Raw genomic sequence first — 19,280 nt, forward strand, 5'->3', positions numbered from 1 at the left:
TGACAAGCAAAGGAAAGAACATGTTTTGGAACCATTATTTGCCAAATGGGACTCTATATATTTGATCCTCTCTCCCTGTTCCCACTTACCCAATGTGCATGGACTTTTGGAACTTGGAATTTTTGTTACTTAAAGATTTCTTCGGCTCCAATAAGCGCACACATCATTTGGTTATTATATTACTTCTTGACTTTTTGTGTTTATATAACTAGTCGCAGATTCACGTGATGCGTGAGAATATGTAAATATTATGTAACAGAGAGTAATTTATAAAAAGTAACAGTTACTTTAAAAAAAAAAAATTTCTACAAGTATTTTTTATCTCTACAAATATATCATAATATTATTTTTTGTATGTTTGATTAATGTTTTTTTTTAAGGTGAATCATATTCTTCTAACTTCTGTTATAGTGTGTTATATTTGCCTAATATACAACTAAACTTTATAAGTTTCAAATTTATTATTCAAATTTCTCATCTCTTAAAGAATAAGGAGATTATCAATATAATAAAATCATATCACAAAATTACAATTTATGTTAACCAAAATTAAAATGAAATCAAAGGAATAAAAGATAGACTTCATAATAATTTATTACTCAAACAAATGGCATGAATATTTAAATTTATAACCATGTAGATTGTGTTTTTATATAAACTCAAATTCCTATTTCCAAAAAAATTAAGTATTAACCCAAACCAAAATTCAACCAAACCTACAAAAGAAAGAGAGGACTTTGTGATGGGAAATTTAAAAAACACAATACCATAACACATATTAAAAAAAAAAAACCATCAACCTTAATCAGAGTTATAAGAAAGTACAAAAATCTAGAGAGAGAGAGAGTGCTCATAGTTTTCTCGTGGGAAAATATGGATTGAATGGGAGAAATGATATCGAATTTATACAAAAATAAAATGAGGAGAAAAAGAGTAAAAATATAAGAAAGAAAAAATAATGAAGGTAGTGTAATGGTAAAGTAGAGAGTAGTGGGGAGATAAAGAAGCAAAAAGGGAGGGGAAATGTTGGAAGAAGTGTAACAGTAAATGTGAACTAACAGAGAGAATAAGAGGGTTTTTTTTTTTTTTTTTTAAAGAATAGGGAGAATAAATAAAGTTTAAAAGATAAAAAAAGAGGTACAAAATAAGTTGATGATGTGGCCGCTGATATGGCTCAACAGAAGCGTACTAACAATAAGTGTTATGCTTAAGTTTTGATATATATATATATATATATATATATATAAAGAGATTTACTATTTGAACTAATTGATGCAACCTAAAGAGTATTATATTATGTTAATTTTTTCCCCATACATGGCACAAGGTATGCTTAGTGAAAAATAAAATTAAGGAACTACAACAAATCTTATTCAATTGTGTACTAGTTTGGATAAAACTTGTAAAGGACAAAAGTTTATCACCAACTCTTAAAGTAGAAAAGTTCATCACCCACAAACTTAAAGTATATTCCAATTACACGTTACATTTTGATAGTAGAATTGATGTCAGGATACTTCAACTTCCAAATTTATACTTTGTGGTAGAAAGTTTGAAATCTTAGGTCACAAGTCGCACTAAAGATCTGCACTCCTTTACTCAAGTCACAACATTTTGGAATAAACCCAATTGAAGTATTGAGGCACTTCATACAATCTAAGCTTGAAAGGTCTCTAGGGCATTGAATTGACCCGTGGAGTTTGTAATTGTCTCCAACATCGGAGTCTCTGGTAGGAAACTTTTGTGCATTCACAGAAGCTTGCCCTGCGAGTTGGGGCAACCACTCTCCTTTCTTTTGTCTAATCAATTGGTTAGTATTCATGTTTTTTGGGGTATTTGCGAAGAACAATGTGTCATGGTCGATTTGGCCAAAGAAATCCAAATTATGATACTTCAATGTGTAGTAATAGTACCATATTATTGCACCTTTATTATTCGGACAATGTGACCGAATTTCATTGGTTGCATTAACAATACAAGTCTTGCAATCTTTCTCTAAGATATCACCACGACAAATGGCAAGCCCATAAACTGTGTCTGCACCTTGTATCACAATGGTCACTGATTGTGAAATTTAGCAAGCCTAAACAGTCATAAAGATCACTGATTAATATTTTTTTTAAGGTGAACCATCTTCTTCTAATTTTTGTTGTAGTGTTATATTTGCCTAATATGCAACTTTATAAGTTTAAAATTTATTATTCAAATTTCTCATCTTTTAAGGAATAAGGAGATTTTCAATATAATAAAAACTCATCACAAAATTACAATGTTATTTTAACCAAAATTAAAATAAAAACAAAGAAATAAAAAATAGACTTTATAATAATTTATTACTCAAAAAATTGGTAGGCATATTCAAATTCATAGCCATGTAGATTGTTTTTATATAAATGCAAATTCCTATTTCCAAAAAAACTAAGTATTAACCCAAATCAAAATTCAACCAAAGCTACAAAAGAGAGAGAGAGAGAGAGAGAAGACTTTGTGACGTGAAATTTAAAAAATACAATACCAAAACATATATTAAAAAAAAAAACTATCAATCTTAATCAAAGTTATAAGAAAGAACAAAAATCCATCGAGAGAGAGAGAGAGAGAGAGAGAGAGAGAGAGAGAGAGAGAGAGAGAGAGAGCACATCACAGTTTTAGTTTTTTTTTTTTTTTTTTTTTTTTGTAGGAAAAATATGGATTAAATGAGAGAAATGATATTGAATTTATACAAAAATAAAATGGGGGAGAAGAAGAGTCAAAATATAGGAAAAAAAATGAAGTGTAACAGTAAAGTGGAGAGTAGTGGGGAGACGAAGAGGCAAAAAGGGAGGGGAAAGATTGGAGGAAGTGGAAAGGTTGGGGAAAGTGTAATAGTAAATGTGAACTAATAGGGAGAAGAAGAGGTGTTTTTTATTTTTTTATTTTTAAGAATAGGGAGAATAAAACATATATTAAAAAAAAAAATACAATCAACCTTAATTAGAGTTATAAGAAAGAACAAAAATCCACCGAGAGAGAGAGAGAGAGAGAAAGAGAGCACTCACAGTTTTAGTTTTTTTTAGGAAAAATATGGATTGAATGAGAGAAATGATATTGACTTTATACAAAAATAAAATGGGGGAGAAGAAGATCAAAATATAGGAAAACAAAAATGATGAAGTGTAACAGTAAAGTGGAGAGTAGTGGGGAGATGAAGAGGCAAAAAGGGAGGGGATAGGTTGGAGGAAGTGGAAAGGTTAGGGAAAGTGTAATATTAAATGTGAACTAATAGGGAGAAGAAGAGGTGTTTTTTTTTTTTTTTTTTAAATTTTAAGTATAGGGAGAATAAAAGTTTTAAAAGAGAAAAAAAAATGGAAGATGTGGTCGCTAATGTGGCCTAACGGGAGTGTAGCAATAATAATTGCTACGCTTCAACTTTTAGATATATATAGATGGGTGATTCCAATCTAACCATCTATATTTTATAGAACAAAATTTAGCTACAAAATTAATTGTAGCCTTAAACTATAATCTTATTCAATATCTTTTTATTGGAGGTAAATTTTGAGAATTTTACTATTGGTTTACATCTTCTTCATATATCCTTCATACTTGCAAAATTTCTAAAAAATTAAAAATCAATGGCTATGCCATCAATAAATTGTTTAAATTGCTAGTTTTTGTAATTTAAAATTATGCATAAAATAGAAGCTTATAGGTCATATAGTATATAATATCCGATTGACATAAAATTTGACATGTGTATTAAAAATGTCAAGAACATGTAATTCAATGGTTAGATTTTCAAAATATGTAGTAATGTTTATTCTATCTAACCAATTTTGTAGCTAAACTTTGTCCATTTTATATTTTATATATATATATATATATAATATTGTTTAAAAAATTAAAGGTAAAGAATAAATATGAAAAAAAATAATGATGTGACAGATGAGATAATTCAACATGAGCATATCAACAATAAGTGCTATTCTTCAGATATATATATATATATATATATTTTTTTTTAAAAAAAAATAAAAAATAAAAACTGAAGAATAGCACTTATTGTTGATATGCTTATGTTGAATTATCTCATCCGTCACATTATTATTCTTTTTCATATTTATTCTTTACCTTTAATTTTTTAAACAATATTAAATATATATATATATATATATTTATATTTATATTACCTTTATAAATTCATTTTAGAAGATTTTAACTTTATATATTTGAATGTTCAAATGGTGTATAAAACACCTTGAACGTTTAGACCCCCAATTTACAAATTACCAATTCAAGTTTATTATCAAACAATGTATGTGCGGAATATGAACATAAGCTAAAACTGAATTGATAAAACAATCTAAACCAAATAAAATCACAACCATAGCAGAAATTAAATGACAAAGATTAAGGGAAGAGAGATGCAAACACAAAGACAACACAGCGATGTGTTATCGTAGAGTAAACTGAAGTCCTCGGTGTAAAACCTTTCCGCCGCCCTCCAAGCGGTCAATAATCCACTAAAGAATAAAGTTGGGATACAATAACAGCAGAAGACTCTCCAAGCCTAATCTACCCAGTGTACCTAAGCTCTCCAAGTTTCTTGCTCCAACGAGGTTACGCCAAACCTTTGTCTTTTTTAGCTTATCGGATTTCGCTATAGCCCATAGCATCAACCAATATCAATTGGACCCTTCCTAACTGCTTCCCAAGCACCAAAAAGCCTTCTCACAAATATGGGTATGGTGAGAAAAATGATTTGGCTAATGAACCTCTCAAGGATGTAACAATGGAGAGGGTGAGAGTTGAGAAATTTGAAAAGTCATTATGTAAAGATTGTGGATGAGTCAATCTTATTTTTCTCTAGGGTTTCTCTCTCAAAATTCTCTCTAGAAACTCCCTATATTTCGTGGGTATAAGGGGTATTTATACTAGAATGAGAAAGGAATGCGAAGAGTCAGTTTTTCCAAAACAGAGTGGATTGGCGACTTGGCCTCACGACTTGACTGAGTTGCGAGTCCAAGCCGCGAGCTAACTGAATGACCAGTCTAGACTTTTTGTTTTGTAGTGCTACAGCTGGCATGACTATTCAGTTTCTTTGCATGCTTCACTCGTGTGCATCCTCTGGCGGCTTGCCAGTCGTGAGCCACCCGCGAGATCCAGTCGCGAGTCCTTACTTCAGTGCACAGTTTTGAGTATTTCTTCACTCTCTCACACACTACCCTTACATGATTCCCACCTAAATACAGGGTTTCTAAGTGTTGAATTACAAGCAAATTGGCACGGAATAAAGCCAATAAGATGGTTGATTAAATTCAACCTTACAATATTCATATACTTTAATTTTGATGTTATAACTAAAAATAAATCAATGAAAAATCAAAACAAAATTATTGTCTATACATATTCATCTTGGATAGTTTTAACTTTACATATAACTAGTCATGGAAACCATGCATTGCGAGTGATAATTTTTTTAGAGTGGTCTCATTAAATTTATTTATTATTTCATTTTGGACTAATTTATTAAATAGCAATGTAATTTATAATCATATTTTAATTTATTATAAGGACAATCACAAATGTAATATATACTAGCCTCATCGCATGCGCGAACGCGTGTGATGAGTTATTTTTATTTTTATTTTTGGTTTAATAGTCCTATTTTATTGTAAAAAAAAAACATTTCTTTATTTTTTATATATAATTTTTATTTTGAAAATCTAATTTATAAGTGAATAAAATTGTAAGATTGAAATTTTATCAACTATCTTGTTGGTTTTATTTCATGCCAAATTTGCTTGTATTTTAGTAATTAGTAACTCTGTATTTAGGTGGGAATCATGTAAGGGTAGTGTGTGAGAGAGTGTGAAGAAATGCTCAAGATTGTGCAAAGAAGTAGGAACTCGCGACTGGATCTCGTGGGTGGCTGGCGGCTTGCAAGCCGCCAGAAGTTGCACACGTGCCAAGCATGCCAGAAGTTGAAGTGTCATGCCAGCTATTGTACTACAGGACAAAAATCCCAGGCTGGCCAGGCCGTTAGCTCACAACTTGAACTTGCGACTCAGTCCAGTCGCGATGCCAACTCACCAAACCACCCTGTTTGGGAAAACTGACTCTTCGCATTCCTTTCTCACCCCACTATATATAGACTCTTATACCCACGAAATATAAAGAGCTTTCAGAGAGAATTTTGAGAGAGAAACCCTAGAGAAAAACAAGATTGACTCATCCCCAATTTTCACATAGTGACTCTTCAAATTCCTCTACTCTCACCCTCTCTATTGTTACATCCTTGAGAGGTTCTTGACCAAATCCTTTTCTCACCACACCCACATCTGTGAGAAGGCTTTTTGGTGCTTTGGGAAGTAGTTAGAAAGGGACCAATTCATATTGGTTGATGCTATGGGCTATAGCGGGATCCGGTAAGCTAAAGAAGAAATAGGTTCGGCGTAACCTCATTGGAGTAGGAGCTTGGAGGGGTTTAGGTACACTGGGTAGATTAGACTTGAAGGGTCTTTTGCTGTTCATGTATCTCAACTACATTCTTTAATAGATTATTTACCGCTTGGAGGGCGGCGGAGAGGTTTTACGCCGAGGGCTTTGGTTTCCTTTTCGATAACACATCGTTGTGTTGTCCTTGTATTTGCTTCTCTCTCCCTTAATCTTTGCCATTTAATTTCTGCTGTGGATGTGATTTTATTTGATTGAGATTGTTATCTATTCTGTTATATGCTTATGTTCATATTCCGCATATTAATTGTTTGATAATAAGCTTGAATTGATAATTTGGAAATTGGGGTCTAAACGTTTATAGTGTTTTTTACACTTATTGAACTTTCAAAAATAATTTGAAAATTAACGGGAGAGTGACTCTATTTTTTAGGCAATGTTTTAGTGAAAGTTAGAGTTGTATTTTTACCAGATTCTCCTTTAGTTTTGTCTCTACTTAAACATAGGAGTGTAGGGGCATTTTTGAACTAAAAAAAATGAGGATCCCAAACAGAGGAAGCCCCTTAAATAATAGTATAGATATTATTTTTGTTGTACCTAATCAAAACAATACAATTTTTCCCAAGAATTCAAAAGGTAAGTTAGTGAAAATATTAATTTTTAATAAAATTTTGTGTATTATTAAAAATTATATAAAATCAGAAAATTTTTCTTTTAGTTTTAAACAAACTTTCTCAAACCAGAAATTTTCTACCATACAATCAAAAACACTGAGAAACTTATCTAAAAAATTAATAAAACTCAACAAAACTACAATTCAAAAAATAAAAATAAAAGATTGCAACTCGTTTTCCTTAAAAAAATACCAAGAGTACAATTCCAAAGGGGAAAGAGTAGAGAAGTTTAAGAAAAAAAAGAAGTATTGTGTTAATATTGTCATAATCTAATCTAACATATGAAAAATGAATAGATAAATCAATAATTTAAACACAAAATAGAATTTGTTTTCTTAAAAATCTCAAAGGACACACTAATGAAATAAAGAAGATGAAAAACAATATAAATATTTGTAAATGCTTAAAACAATTACTTAAGTATCTAAGAACATCATATAATAAAGTCATAACAATTTGCCACTAATATATTAAACATAATATTTACAAACAGTGAAAAGAAACTGCACAAAAACCATTGTCTTTAACTACACTAACTGTTCTTTATCCGCTTGTCCAGATTATATGTTGTTTTCCAAATAAACTAAAATTTGATAACAACACAAAATATGACATATTATAGTATGATTTTCCCCCAATTTAGATCAACATCAAACACCATTCATTGAAAGTATTTAGTGTTGTAAATAAAATGATAAAAAAAAAAAAAAATACTTGCATCAAGGAACACGTATGAATTAGTTAATAATAGGACAATAAGGGAACGAACCTCTAGTAGGAGATCCTTCTATGGACAGTAATTTTTTTTATTTTTTATGTTTTATAGAAAACTTTTAAAAAGTAGAATTCTAAAAAACAAATATTCATCAATCTAAGGTAGGGATACAAGGAGAAAAAATCTAACAAAAAATGAAAAAAAAAATTGAGAGAGAGAGAGAGAGAAATAATATTTTTTGTATGGGAAAAATATGCATAGAATGGGAGAGAGTGACAAATTTATAGTAAGATAATGGGAACAAGAAGAGCCAAAATAAAGGAAGATAAAAAGGCAAAATAATATGTAAAGTTAAAACCACCCAAGATGAATATATATATATATATATATATAAATATTTATAGAAAATACTTTTGTTGGATTTTCCATTGATTTATTATATAGATTATAACATCAAAAATAAAGTAGATGAATATGTAAAGTTAAAATCACCTAAGATGAATTTGTAAAGCCAATATATTATAGATTTAATATTGTAAAAAAATTAAAGGTAAAAAATATATATGAAAAAGATTAATTATGCAGCCAATGACATGGCGATGAGGTGGCTAAACAAGAGTGTAACAACAATAAATACTAAATTTCAACTTTTAGATATATATATATATATATATATAGATTTTGCCCCTTTATCCTTTTTTTTTGGCTCTTTTTATTCCTATTATCTTACTATAATTTTGTCACTCTCTCATTCTATGCTTATTTTTCCCACACAAAAAACTCAAAATAATCCAAAGTAATGAAAATAGAGAACTTATGATTAAGAATGTATTCCAATGTGATTGAGACTATACTTTTTTTTTGAGGAAAAGGTAAGTGAGTTTTATTGAATTAGCTCAGAATGGAATACATCTTCCAAATCATTAGACAGCTCTTCTACCCAGACATCAATATCTGCAGTTATAACTACTCTTTTAACTAAGGCATGGGCTAAATTATTACCCTCCCTACAAGTGTGTACAAAACAGCAACTTTCTAGAAAAGAGCTCAGACAACGAATCTCATCAATAATGTGACCGAACAAAGTGTGGCATGCTCCTGTCGAGTTTATGGCTGTAACTACCCAGAGGCAGTCTCCTTCAAAAATCAGTTGGGATAAGCATAAATCCCTTGCTAGTGTCACTGCTCTGCTCGCTGCTAGAGCCTCAACATGCTCAACTAACTGAGGCATTGGGATCTTTTGGCATAAAGCTCCTATCATTGCACCTGTACAGTCCCTAACCACCACACCTATCCCAGCGAAGTTACACTGCTCAAATATCGCTGCATTGAAATTCGCTTTGTAAACACCCACTGGTGGTGGTGACCAGCCAAGTCGAGGAACCCGTGGGACTAGGCTAGGGCCTTGTTTATGGACGTCGAAGAATTCCACCATCATGTCTTTCGCTCTCTTGTGAATCTCATGTAAGGGCCATGTAGATTGTTGCACACGGATTCTATTCCATCGTTGCCATAGACTCCATGCCATAGTGGCAAAGACAGCCACGTTGATGACCGAACCTTGCTCCAAAACTACCTTAAGGAGATCCAAAAAAGATCTATAAGCCCTTTGATACAGTTTGGCAAAGCAGAAGCTGGATTTCCAAACGGCCTTCGCATGGTCACATAACCATAGCACATGGAGTGTCGTCTCCTACTGCTCTTCACAGAGTGAACAAGTCTCGTCCACAGGGATTTGCCGACGTGCCAAATTTTCTTTTGTAGGTAAAGAATCCTTGGCTGCGCGCTAGATAAAGTGTTTGATTCTTTGGGGAGTTCTAATCTTCCAAATCCGTTTCCACACATTCTCAACCGCTCCACCAGAAGAAGAAGGAGATGAATTAATGACTTCATTTACAAGCATGTGATAAGCTGTTTTTACCGAGTAACTACCTTCAGGCGACATCGGCCATACAAGACAGTCCGCTTGGCTCCACTGACTTACATATATTCTTCTAATTACATCCACTTCCCATGGATAGAACATGTTCTCCAGCAACTCAGTATTCCACTCCATAGTATTAGGATAAAACAAATCCGACACTTTCTCTAAGCTTGCATCCATCCTTGGCGATATTATTTTGCCTCTTCCAGGTTCAGGGAGCCATTTGTGCTCCCAAATATTAATGGAGCGCCCATCACCAACCCTCCAAACAGCCCCTTTTTGAATCACGTGTCTCGATTGTAAAATACTTCTCCACGCATAAGACCCTTTCGAAGAGATAGGGGCCTCCAAGATGCTACCATCCAAAAAATATTTAGCACTTAGGACCTTGTATAATAAAGTCTCCCTTTTATGGTGCAACCGCCAAACCTGCTTAGCAAGCATAGCCTTATTGAAGTTTTGGATATCACGAAAGCCCATACCTCCTATTGATTTGGATGAACACAAAGTGCTCCATTTCACCCAATGGATCTTCTTTGTCTCCCCTTGCCCCCACCAAAACTTCCGGATCATTGCCTCAATATCTTTGCATAGGCTTACCAGGAGCTTAAAGACACTCATTGAGTACACCGGAATTGATTGGATAATTGCCTTTATCATGATCTCCTTACTGGCTTGTGAGAGCAACTTTTCTTTCCATCCTTGCATTTTAGACCAAATGCGTTCTTTAATTTGGGTGAAGCAAGCGTTTTTGTTCCTTCCCACAAAAGAAGGAAGTCCCAAATACTTTTCATAATGCTGGATTGCCGGTAGGCCAAGAGACTCCTTAATTGATTCTTGGGTAGTTGCATCCGTGTTCTTACTAAAGAAGAGAGTAGTCTTCTCCTTATTCACCACTTGGCCTAATGCTGCTTCATAGGTGGCTAGGAGTTCTTTTATTTTTTCACATTCCTCCCAAGTGGACCTGCAAAATAAAAGGCAATCATCTGCAAAAAAGAGGTGGGTTAGCTTTGGACCTCTTCTGCAGATTGAAAAACCATGAATATCCCCAGTATCAGCAGCCCTTCTGAGTATGGAATTTAGACCTTCTGCACAAAAAAGAAAGAGATAAGGAGACAAAGGGTCCCCTTGTCTAATTCCCCGAGTTGGTGAAATCATTCCTTGTGGCTCCCCATTCACCAAAATGGAATAGGAAACAGTAGTGACCTACTCCATAATCAGTGACACCCAAGGTCTATGAAATCCCATCTTCAACAGAATTTTCTCCAAGAAAACCCATTCCACCCTATCATAAGCCTTACTCATGTCAAGCTTTAGAGCCATGAAACCTTTTTTTTCTGGTACAACTGGTCTTCATATGATGTAATGATTCAAAAGCAATCAGGATATTATCAGTAATCAACCTGTCGGCAATAAAAGCACTTTGTGTTTTTGAAATGATAGTGTTCAGTAGGGGTTTTAACCTATTGGCAATAACTTTACTGATAATTTTGTAAATCACATTGCATAAACTTATAGGTCTAAATTCAAACACTCTTTTTGGATTTTTAAGTTTTGGGATCAAAGCAATAAAAGTATGATTAATTGACTTTAAAATAGATCCAGAATTAAGGCAAGATAAGACAGCTTGAGTAATGTCCATACCCACATCAGACCAATATGTTTGGTAAAAAAGTGGAGGCATACCATCCGGTCCCGGGGCTTTTAAGGGCGCCATTTCCTTTATTGCAACCTCTACTTCTTCTCCTGTGTACTGGGCAGTAAGCTTTGCATTCATTTCCAACGTGACCACTTCCTAAACACCATCTAAAATGCTCTCTATATTCTATGGGTTAGATGTTGTGAATAAGCCAGCATAATAGTCAACAATTAACTTTGAAAACACTCCCTCCTCTGACTGCCAAACTCCACCATTATCCCTAAGGCCTCTGATAAAATTTCTACGCTTTCTTTGGGTGGCTGTACCGTGGAAGAACTTTGTGTTCTTATCTCCACTTTTGATCCATTGGAGTCTAGACCTTTGATGCCACATCTGTTCCTCTTTGTCATATAACTTATTAAGCTCTGTCTTCAATGTTGCCACTTCCTGATAGTTCCCATCTCTCACCGAATTTGCTTCTGCTTGCCACAGTAATTCCTTTGTTTCCTTTATCTTTTTTTTTTTTTTTCACATTACCAAAGTGGTGCCGACTCCACTTTTTCAGCTTTTTCTTGCACCACTTTAGTTTTCCAGCCGCTACATGCATCGGAGTACCATCCACTTGGGTTGCCCATGCTCTAGAAACCGTGTCTTTGCATCTCGGGTCTATTGTCCACATCGCTTCAAATTGAAATGGTTTACGCTTCCATCTATGGCTTTCCCCATTAGGGTCAAGGGAGAGTAACAGAGGTCTGTGATCAAACATGAAGCAGTGAAGATGTTCAACTCTGCCTGTGGGAAACTGGTCAAGCCACTCGTAGTTAGCAACGCCCCTGTCCAACCACTCCCAAACCAACTCTTCCCTCCGTCTGCCATGCCAAGTGAAATCCGGTCCTATGTATCCAAGATCAGCAAAACCACCTTCGTCAAGCACCTCTCGAAACGATTGCATGAGATTATGGGCCTGCGGCACCCCTCCACTCTTATCACCCACCTCCAACAATTTGTTAAAGTCGTCGAAAACACACCATGGTAGTTTCGGTTTCGAGCATAACATACGTAACATAGCCTATCCTTCATTTCTTCTAGATGTATCAGGTTCTCCATAGAATCCCGTCAAGCGCCATGCATTCTCCTTGCCTCCATGCACAATGCCGTCAATGTGGTAATTTGAGAAACTATCAACCCATACTACATCTTCATCCCTCCATAACATAGCCAAGCCTCCTCCTTTACCACAACTAGGAACTGTAAAACACCCATCAAACTTTAAACGACACTGAACCCATTCCATATGTTCTCTATCCGACCATGTCTCAGACAGAAACACGATCGCGGGACCTTTCGCTTGCACTAACTCTACATAGGCTTGCTTAAGCCCTTCATTGTATGCCGTACTATTTCTTGATATTAATAAAAGATGACTTTATCTTAGTCTAAACATTCTTTCTTTTCTGCAATAACTATATTGTGAATGGATGTGCTATATATATATATATATATTTTTTTTTTTTTTTGAACAATACTTAGGACTGAACCCCTTGTTAACAAAAAGCTATTATTTTAAACTTACTGAGACTAACAGGCACAATAATGCCGACCTGAAAAAGGCTATACATATAAGACTAACCGAGATAACAGCTGAACATTTTGTATTGCGTATGAGGCGATCATCCGAGGATGGGTAACTCAAAATGAACTATCCGAGATGGTCACTATGTACTAGGGTACTTTACCACGTTCCTAACAACATTCTTGGCCTTGACCATTTTTGGCATCCGGTCTAAGGACCGAGGTATGATTGTACCGGGCCTAAATACTCGTTTACGTTAGTTTCCTTAGAGTTGGGGATCCGAGAACAGGACAGGATTCCTATTCCATCTAAGACTTAATCCATTTTCTAATGACAAACTTTCCCATAGATTTGAGTCCGAGGACCATACAATACCTTGGTTTTGTCCAAAACTTAGATATTTTCATTAAGTAGTTGGTTTCCCCATAGGTTTGAGTCCGAGGACCATACAATACCTTGGTTCTGTCCAAAACTTAGATATTTTCATTAAGTTTGGGGGGACCAGCCCCTCGGCCAAGGTGTGGGATGTTGATATGACGTTGGAAGCCCCAAGAACTGCCCGTGCCACTGGTGCTTCGAAGCGCAGCCCCTAGTGGAACTTTATGTTAGGGCACAACAACGGGCCGTTGGAAGTGGTGGAGGGACTTTCTCGACCCACCACCTGTGCCAACGCACAAGCCTTTCCCACAGACGGCGCCAATTGTAAGGACTCAATTTGTAACGACCCCAAAATGATGTTGGGTTCGCACGCTAAGGGCCCAAACAATATAATTTTTAGCGCGTGGGCTTGAAAGATTAGGCCTTGGTCATCGGACGATGGTCAATCATGGTGTTCATACAGAACTAAACCATATTCGCTTGAGAAGTTTTTCTCCTCGATACGGCCTGTGAGGCTCTGGTTCTTGGCCTTTTTTCCCAGCCCCTTTTTCTGGATTGCTTACTTCTTCTTTTATATTAGCCTTTACCCCTCCTCCAACGTCCACGTGTAGGTTCAACTTTCCAGGGCTGATACTTGTCCCATCAGCTCATACCCAAAGTGGTTGGGGGTGGTTGTAAAAGCTGAAAAGTATTGTTCTATCTGGCGTAGAGTATTTAATTGCAGTAATGGCAGCCTTTCCTTTGTCCTTTGTCGCCATATTGTCCAGAGTTCCTTTATCTATCAACGCGGATGTGTTCGGCTCTTCCCAAAACTGTTCTTGTGTCGTTCTTACCCTTTCTTTTAGGAGTGCCTTGGGGATGCTGAGGATTTTAAGAGTGCCTTGGGGATGCCGAGGATAGAGTCATCCTCGGCCATGTCTTAAGGCTATTTGGACTTTCACTGTAGGTCCTCGGCTATATTCCTCCTTGGCTCGGGCCTTGGGCCCTAATGTAAAGTGGGCCAGGGTCACAAATCCTCTGGTCCCACAAAAACATTTAAATTAAAATAGATGTATGAAATGGTAAATGTGGGGCCAGAGAACTTATGATCCAGCCCACTTTCCACTAGGGCCCAAGACCCGTGCTGAGGAGGGTAGTTGCCGAGAACGAGTAGGAAAAGACCAAATAGTCTAGAGACGCAGCCGAGGATGACCCTGTCCTCGGCATCCCAAGACTTCGAAGGGAAGAGTGACATGCCATCAAAGGTAGTCTCCAAAAGGCCCCCAAGAGAAGAGGCGAGTAGAATGGGACCCACGTGGGGGTACGGTGTGGAGGTGGTTCAAGGTAAATACGTCCCCTTCGCATTGAATGCGTCCACAAACGTCCTAACCATATTAATGAGAAAAGACGCCTGAACAGTGTGACTTCGGTTATTGCAACTAACAAAAAGTAAAGGGAGGTGGCTGATGGGACAGATACTTGAATAGGCACCTGCCTGATCAACAGGTGGAGGGTCAGGATCAGCCAAGAAGGGCTATATAATGTGAAGATTGATGCGCCAAAAGGGGCTGGGAAAAAAAGGCCAAGAACCAGAGCCTCCCAAACCGCCTCAAGGAGAAAGACTCCTCGAGCGAACAAGGTTTAATTCTGTATGAACACCACGACTAACCACCGTCTGGTGACCAAGGCCTAGCATTTCAAACCCACGCTCTACAAATGATATTGTTTGGGCCTTTTTACGTACGAATCCAATATCATTTTAGGTCGTTACAAATCGAGTCCTTACAGTAAAGTATATGTAAAGTTGAAAGCACACAAGATGAATATGTAAAGTCAATCTCATTGTCATGATATGAGACTTTTACTATCTATTGAATATTCAAATAATTCATATATTTTATATTGTTCAAAATAATTAGAGGAAAAAAGTAAATAGGAAAATACTTTTCCATATTAAGTAACCTAAAGTTTACTAATATTTTTAAGTTTTTTGGGGGGTAAATTGCGAATTACACTCCTAAAGGTTGGGGGTGTTTGGATTTTATACTCAACATTTCATAATTCAAATTTTACCCCCTATATTTTAGGGGTGTTTGGATTTTATTTCCGAAAATTTGGGAGTGTTTGGATTTTACACCCTAAAGTTTTAGAATTTGGGGGTGTGAAATTCAAATACCCCCAAACTTTAGGGATTAAATTCCAAATTCTGAAATTTCAGGGTGTAAAATCTAAACATTCGTCTAACTTAAGGGGTGTAATTTGCAATTTATTTTTTATATTTTTAAATCTTCAATTATAAACATTTTAATTAAAGTAGATTAATGAGTAATGATAAAGTATATGTAAAGTTAAAACTGTTTAAGATGAATATATAAAGCCATTTTGTTTTTATATTATCATGATATGAGACTTTTACTATCTATTGAATATTTTAAGTATTTTATATTTTAAAAATAATGAAGGAACAAATAAATAGAAAGAAAAAGGATGATGTGGCTCAACAAAAGCGTATGTAATGTTAGTAAATGGTACGATTAAGCTTTTAGATATATATATATATATATATATATATATATATTGATTAAATGAATGTTATATAAGAGCATTTTTGCATCAGTTCCTGCCAAATTTTTTGTCTATTTTAGCATAAGAATCTACTTTTTCTATTTTACATACTAACTTTTCAAAACACTTCATATCAAATTATCTATTTTACACTTAATTTCATTAAAATATCAATTTTCTTGATTTTTTTTATTTATTGTTTCTCTTTCGTCATACACAATAACCATTGCTCACTCTTTTTCTTAATCATCAAGACATATATAGAAAGAATAAAAAAAACTAAATGCAAAATGAATAGTGTTACTATAAATTTACATAGTTACCATAACAACCACGTATTTTTACACAACTTTGCATTGCCTAATTTTGGAAAATTTTGGTCTTAATTGGTTGAAATGTGATACTTTCCTATTATACAGGTATTGATGCAAATGTTATAAGTACTCTTAGGGTATGGGGGGCAAGGGTCGAGATTCAAGTCTTTAGGAGTGAGTTTCACACACGTATACTTAGATTAAATTAGAGTTGATTTTGTATCTTGTATAAAATAAAATAAAAATAAAAATAAAGGCTAATCTATATATTACTAAAAGCTGAAGCGTAGCGTTTAATGCTGCTGTTCTCACGTTGCGCCACATCAGCAGCCACGTCATTCTTTTTTTCCTTTTCTTTTTTAAAATATAATTTGTCCTACAATTTTAAAATGGTTTTTACAATTTTCAGCCCTATAAATGCAGCCTACTACTTATTTATTTACTTCCACTATCACCCTATAATAAATCTGTATAATTAATCTAGCTCACCTCTTATTTATTTAGTTCTACTATCAAACCCAACCCAAAGTCTTTTTAGTTCAGCTTTAGGGTTTTGTGTGAGCCTTTTCAGTTTTTAAAAAAAAAAAAAAAACAAAAAGTTGAAGCCCTTCAAGCTTTAGGGTTTTTTTTTTTTTTTTTTTTTTTTTTTTTTTTTTTTTTTTTTTCAATTTTCTTATAATTGTTTTTAAATTTTTTTTTTAATATTTACACTTTTTCAACATTTCTCTCTCCCTTACCATTTCAGCTCCCAACTACTTCTTCAATCTTTTCATCTCCCCACTACCCTCTACATTAATACCATTCTTCCTCTTTCCCTTCATCTTCCATTATTTTTGTCTCTTCTTATTCACACGCTCTTACTATAAATTTGTCACTATCTCTTCTATTCTATGCATAGTTTTTCCTCACAAAAAAAAAAAGGTTCCCTCTCTCTCTCTCTCTCTCTCTCTTTCTAAATTTTTTGGTGGATTTTTATTTTTATTTTTATTTTTCTTGCATCTCTACTTTAGGTTGATAATTTTTTTTTATATATTATTTAAAACTTTATTTTGGGTTAATGTGATTTAGTTTTTTTTTATTTTTTATTTTTTTTTATTTTAAATTGTGATTTATTTTTGTTTTTTAAATTATTGTTGTTGTTGTTGTTTTTTTTTTTTAAAAATTCTCTTTGATTGTTAAATGTTAGCCTATTGCGTTCTAAAGAATTAAATATAGTATATAAAAATATAATACTATTCTATTACATAGCATGATTTGGATAATTTGATATTTATTCTGTTAAATAGTATGATTTTTTATAGTGCTTAATTTAGATGTTAAATTATGAGACTTTACTAATTTTTGTTTATTTTCTAATCCTTTGTGGTAGACAAAGTACTCTTAATAGGTGTATTAGAAGTACTCTATAATGCCATTTATTTAAAGAAAAGCAAAGGTTAGCCAAATGAAAATAATGGTGAAAAATTTTAACTTTTGCAATTTTATTTTTATTATTATTATTTTATAACAATGCATGTATAGAAATTTAATTCTTAGATTTTGTTAATAATTGTTTATTTGATAATATGTTTTGGGTGGTCAAAATTATAATTTCTACAAAGAAAATAACCTATAGATTATCAAAAACAAAATTTTATCCTAATATTGGTTCAATTAATCATTGTTAAGTTTTATTAATTTTTTTTAGTTTACATTTTTTTGGTGTTTTGGATTGTTCCTATATTACATTTATGATTGTTCCTATAATAAATAAAAATATAATTACGAAATACATTACTCATTATTAGGTTAGTTTAAATTGTAAAAAAAAAAAAATTAATAAAACCACCATAAAAATAATTATCATCCGCAACACGCGGGTTCGCAGCTAGTTAGAATATAATGTTCAAGTTGATTGGCCCATATGATGGGCAATATTCCCAAGCAGCTTGAGACAGAAGATCCAGAACAAAGTCACGGGCCAATCAAGACAAGGAGATTCTCACGAAATGCACGCCAGAAGGATATTCACATGGATCAAAACGAGACAACTTATAAAAGCTTCGTCTTCTTCTTCAATCTTCAGGTACCAAGTTGTTAAGGTGGGGAGGCCCAAATATAATTCTTACTCATAATGGCTTTTGATTTGATAATTTTGACAGTAGTTTCATTTTTTTTAGGTCTTATTGTATTATAATAGATGAAAAGAAATGGTTCAGTTGATGATGATCGTAACTTTTATGATAAAAACAGTTACCAAACAAATTTTTTAATTTTGGAAAATAATTTTTTTCTTCTCAAGTAACCAAAAACGTGTTTTAGACTTTGAAAATATACCAAAACTTTTTTTTTTCCTTTTAAAACAAGCTTTAGAAAAAGTTTTTGAAAACAGAAAACAAAAACAAAAACAAAAACAGTTATCAAAAATAATCTTATGTGACAGATCCAGTAGTGCAAATGTATATGTTACACTAGAAGGCCTGTCTTCAACATAGTTGGCAGCAAAAGAAATGGTGATTTTCACTTTAATTTGCCAACCACACACACATACTACACATTTCTCAGAATATGAATTCAAACAGTAGAGAATAATGCCACAAGATTAAAGATTGCCTTTAAAGTATAGAAGATTTCAAGGAATAGGTCAAACAAATTGGAGAAAAAAGTTGTGCAATCGTCAGAAGCTAAACAAGCATTAGTTCCAACTACAATAAAGCTCTGTGGCAAAACATATTAGAAAAGTGTTTCAAGACAAACCGTCTCTATAGAAGCCCAGTGGAGGGAAGCTGATAAGTTCATAGGGTCCAAAACATATTTTGTACCAATGCAAGAACAAGATATTTGTTTGATGGACACAACCCCCCATCATTTAACCAAGGGAAATAGAAACATTGTCATTCAGGTCATATGAAAAATGGACGATCACAGAATATGCTGTCGGTCATGTTGGTTGGATTTGATGAGGATGATTCCCGGATTGATGACACATGGTGGTTCTTAAGGCAAGGAGGTACTTGGCACAGCCAAATTAGAATCTGATTGGAAGCTTGAGCAAGAGTTCAACTATTAGTTCTTGATTCTCAGCAGAATGTGATTGGCCAAGTG

The 19,280-nt window shown here is 33.9% G+C and overlaps 2 protein-coding genes across 2 annotated transcripts in view; both read right to left on the reverse strand.

Moving 5' to 3' along the window:
• Window positions 1-11,805: 11,805 nt before the first annotated feature.
• On the reverse strand, window positions 11,806-12,444 carry LOC115951193. The gene has a single exon (XM_031068383.1). The coding sequence runs from the start codon at window positions 12,442-12,444 to the stop codon at window positions 11,806-11,808; it is 639 nt and encodes a 212-aa protein (XP_030924243.1).
• Window positions 12,445-12,456: 12 nt separating this feature from the next.
• The window catches only part of LOC115951203 (probable LRR receptor-like serine/threonine-protein kinase At1g06840), a 33,550-nt gene continuing 26,726 nt past the window's right edge, over window positions 12,457-19,280 (reverse strand). The window contains exons 17-18 of the mRNA XM_031068393.1: window positions 12,961-12,988; window positions 12,457-12,635 (exon numbers count right to left, since the gene is read on the reverse strand). Of these exons, the coding sequence (XP_030924253.1) occupies window positions 12,457-12,635; window positions 12,961-12,988 (207 nt within the window). The remainder of the gene's footprint in view (window positions 12,636-12,960; window positions 12,989-19,280) is intronic.

The sequence above is a fragment of the Quercus lobata genome, chromosome 1 (genome assembly GCF_001633185.2).
Source record: "Quercus lobata isolate SW786 chromosome 1, ValleyOak3.0 Primary Assembly, whole genome shotgun sequence".
Taxonomy (NCBI): domain Eukaryota; kingdom Viridiplantae; phylum Streptophyta; class Magnoliopsida; order Fagales; family Fagaceae; genus Quercus; species Quercus lobata.

What these genes read in the sequence shown, in the direction of transcription:
- LOC115951193 (XM_031068383.1), bottom strand. Translation starts at nt 12,444, where the DNA reads ATGTTATGCTCGAAACCGAAACTACCATGGTGTGTTTTCGACGACTTT.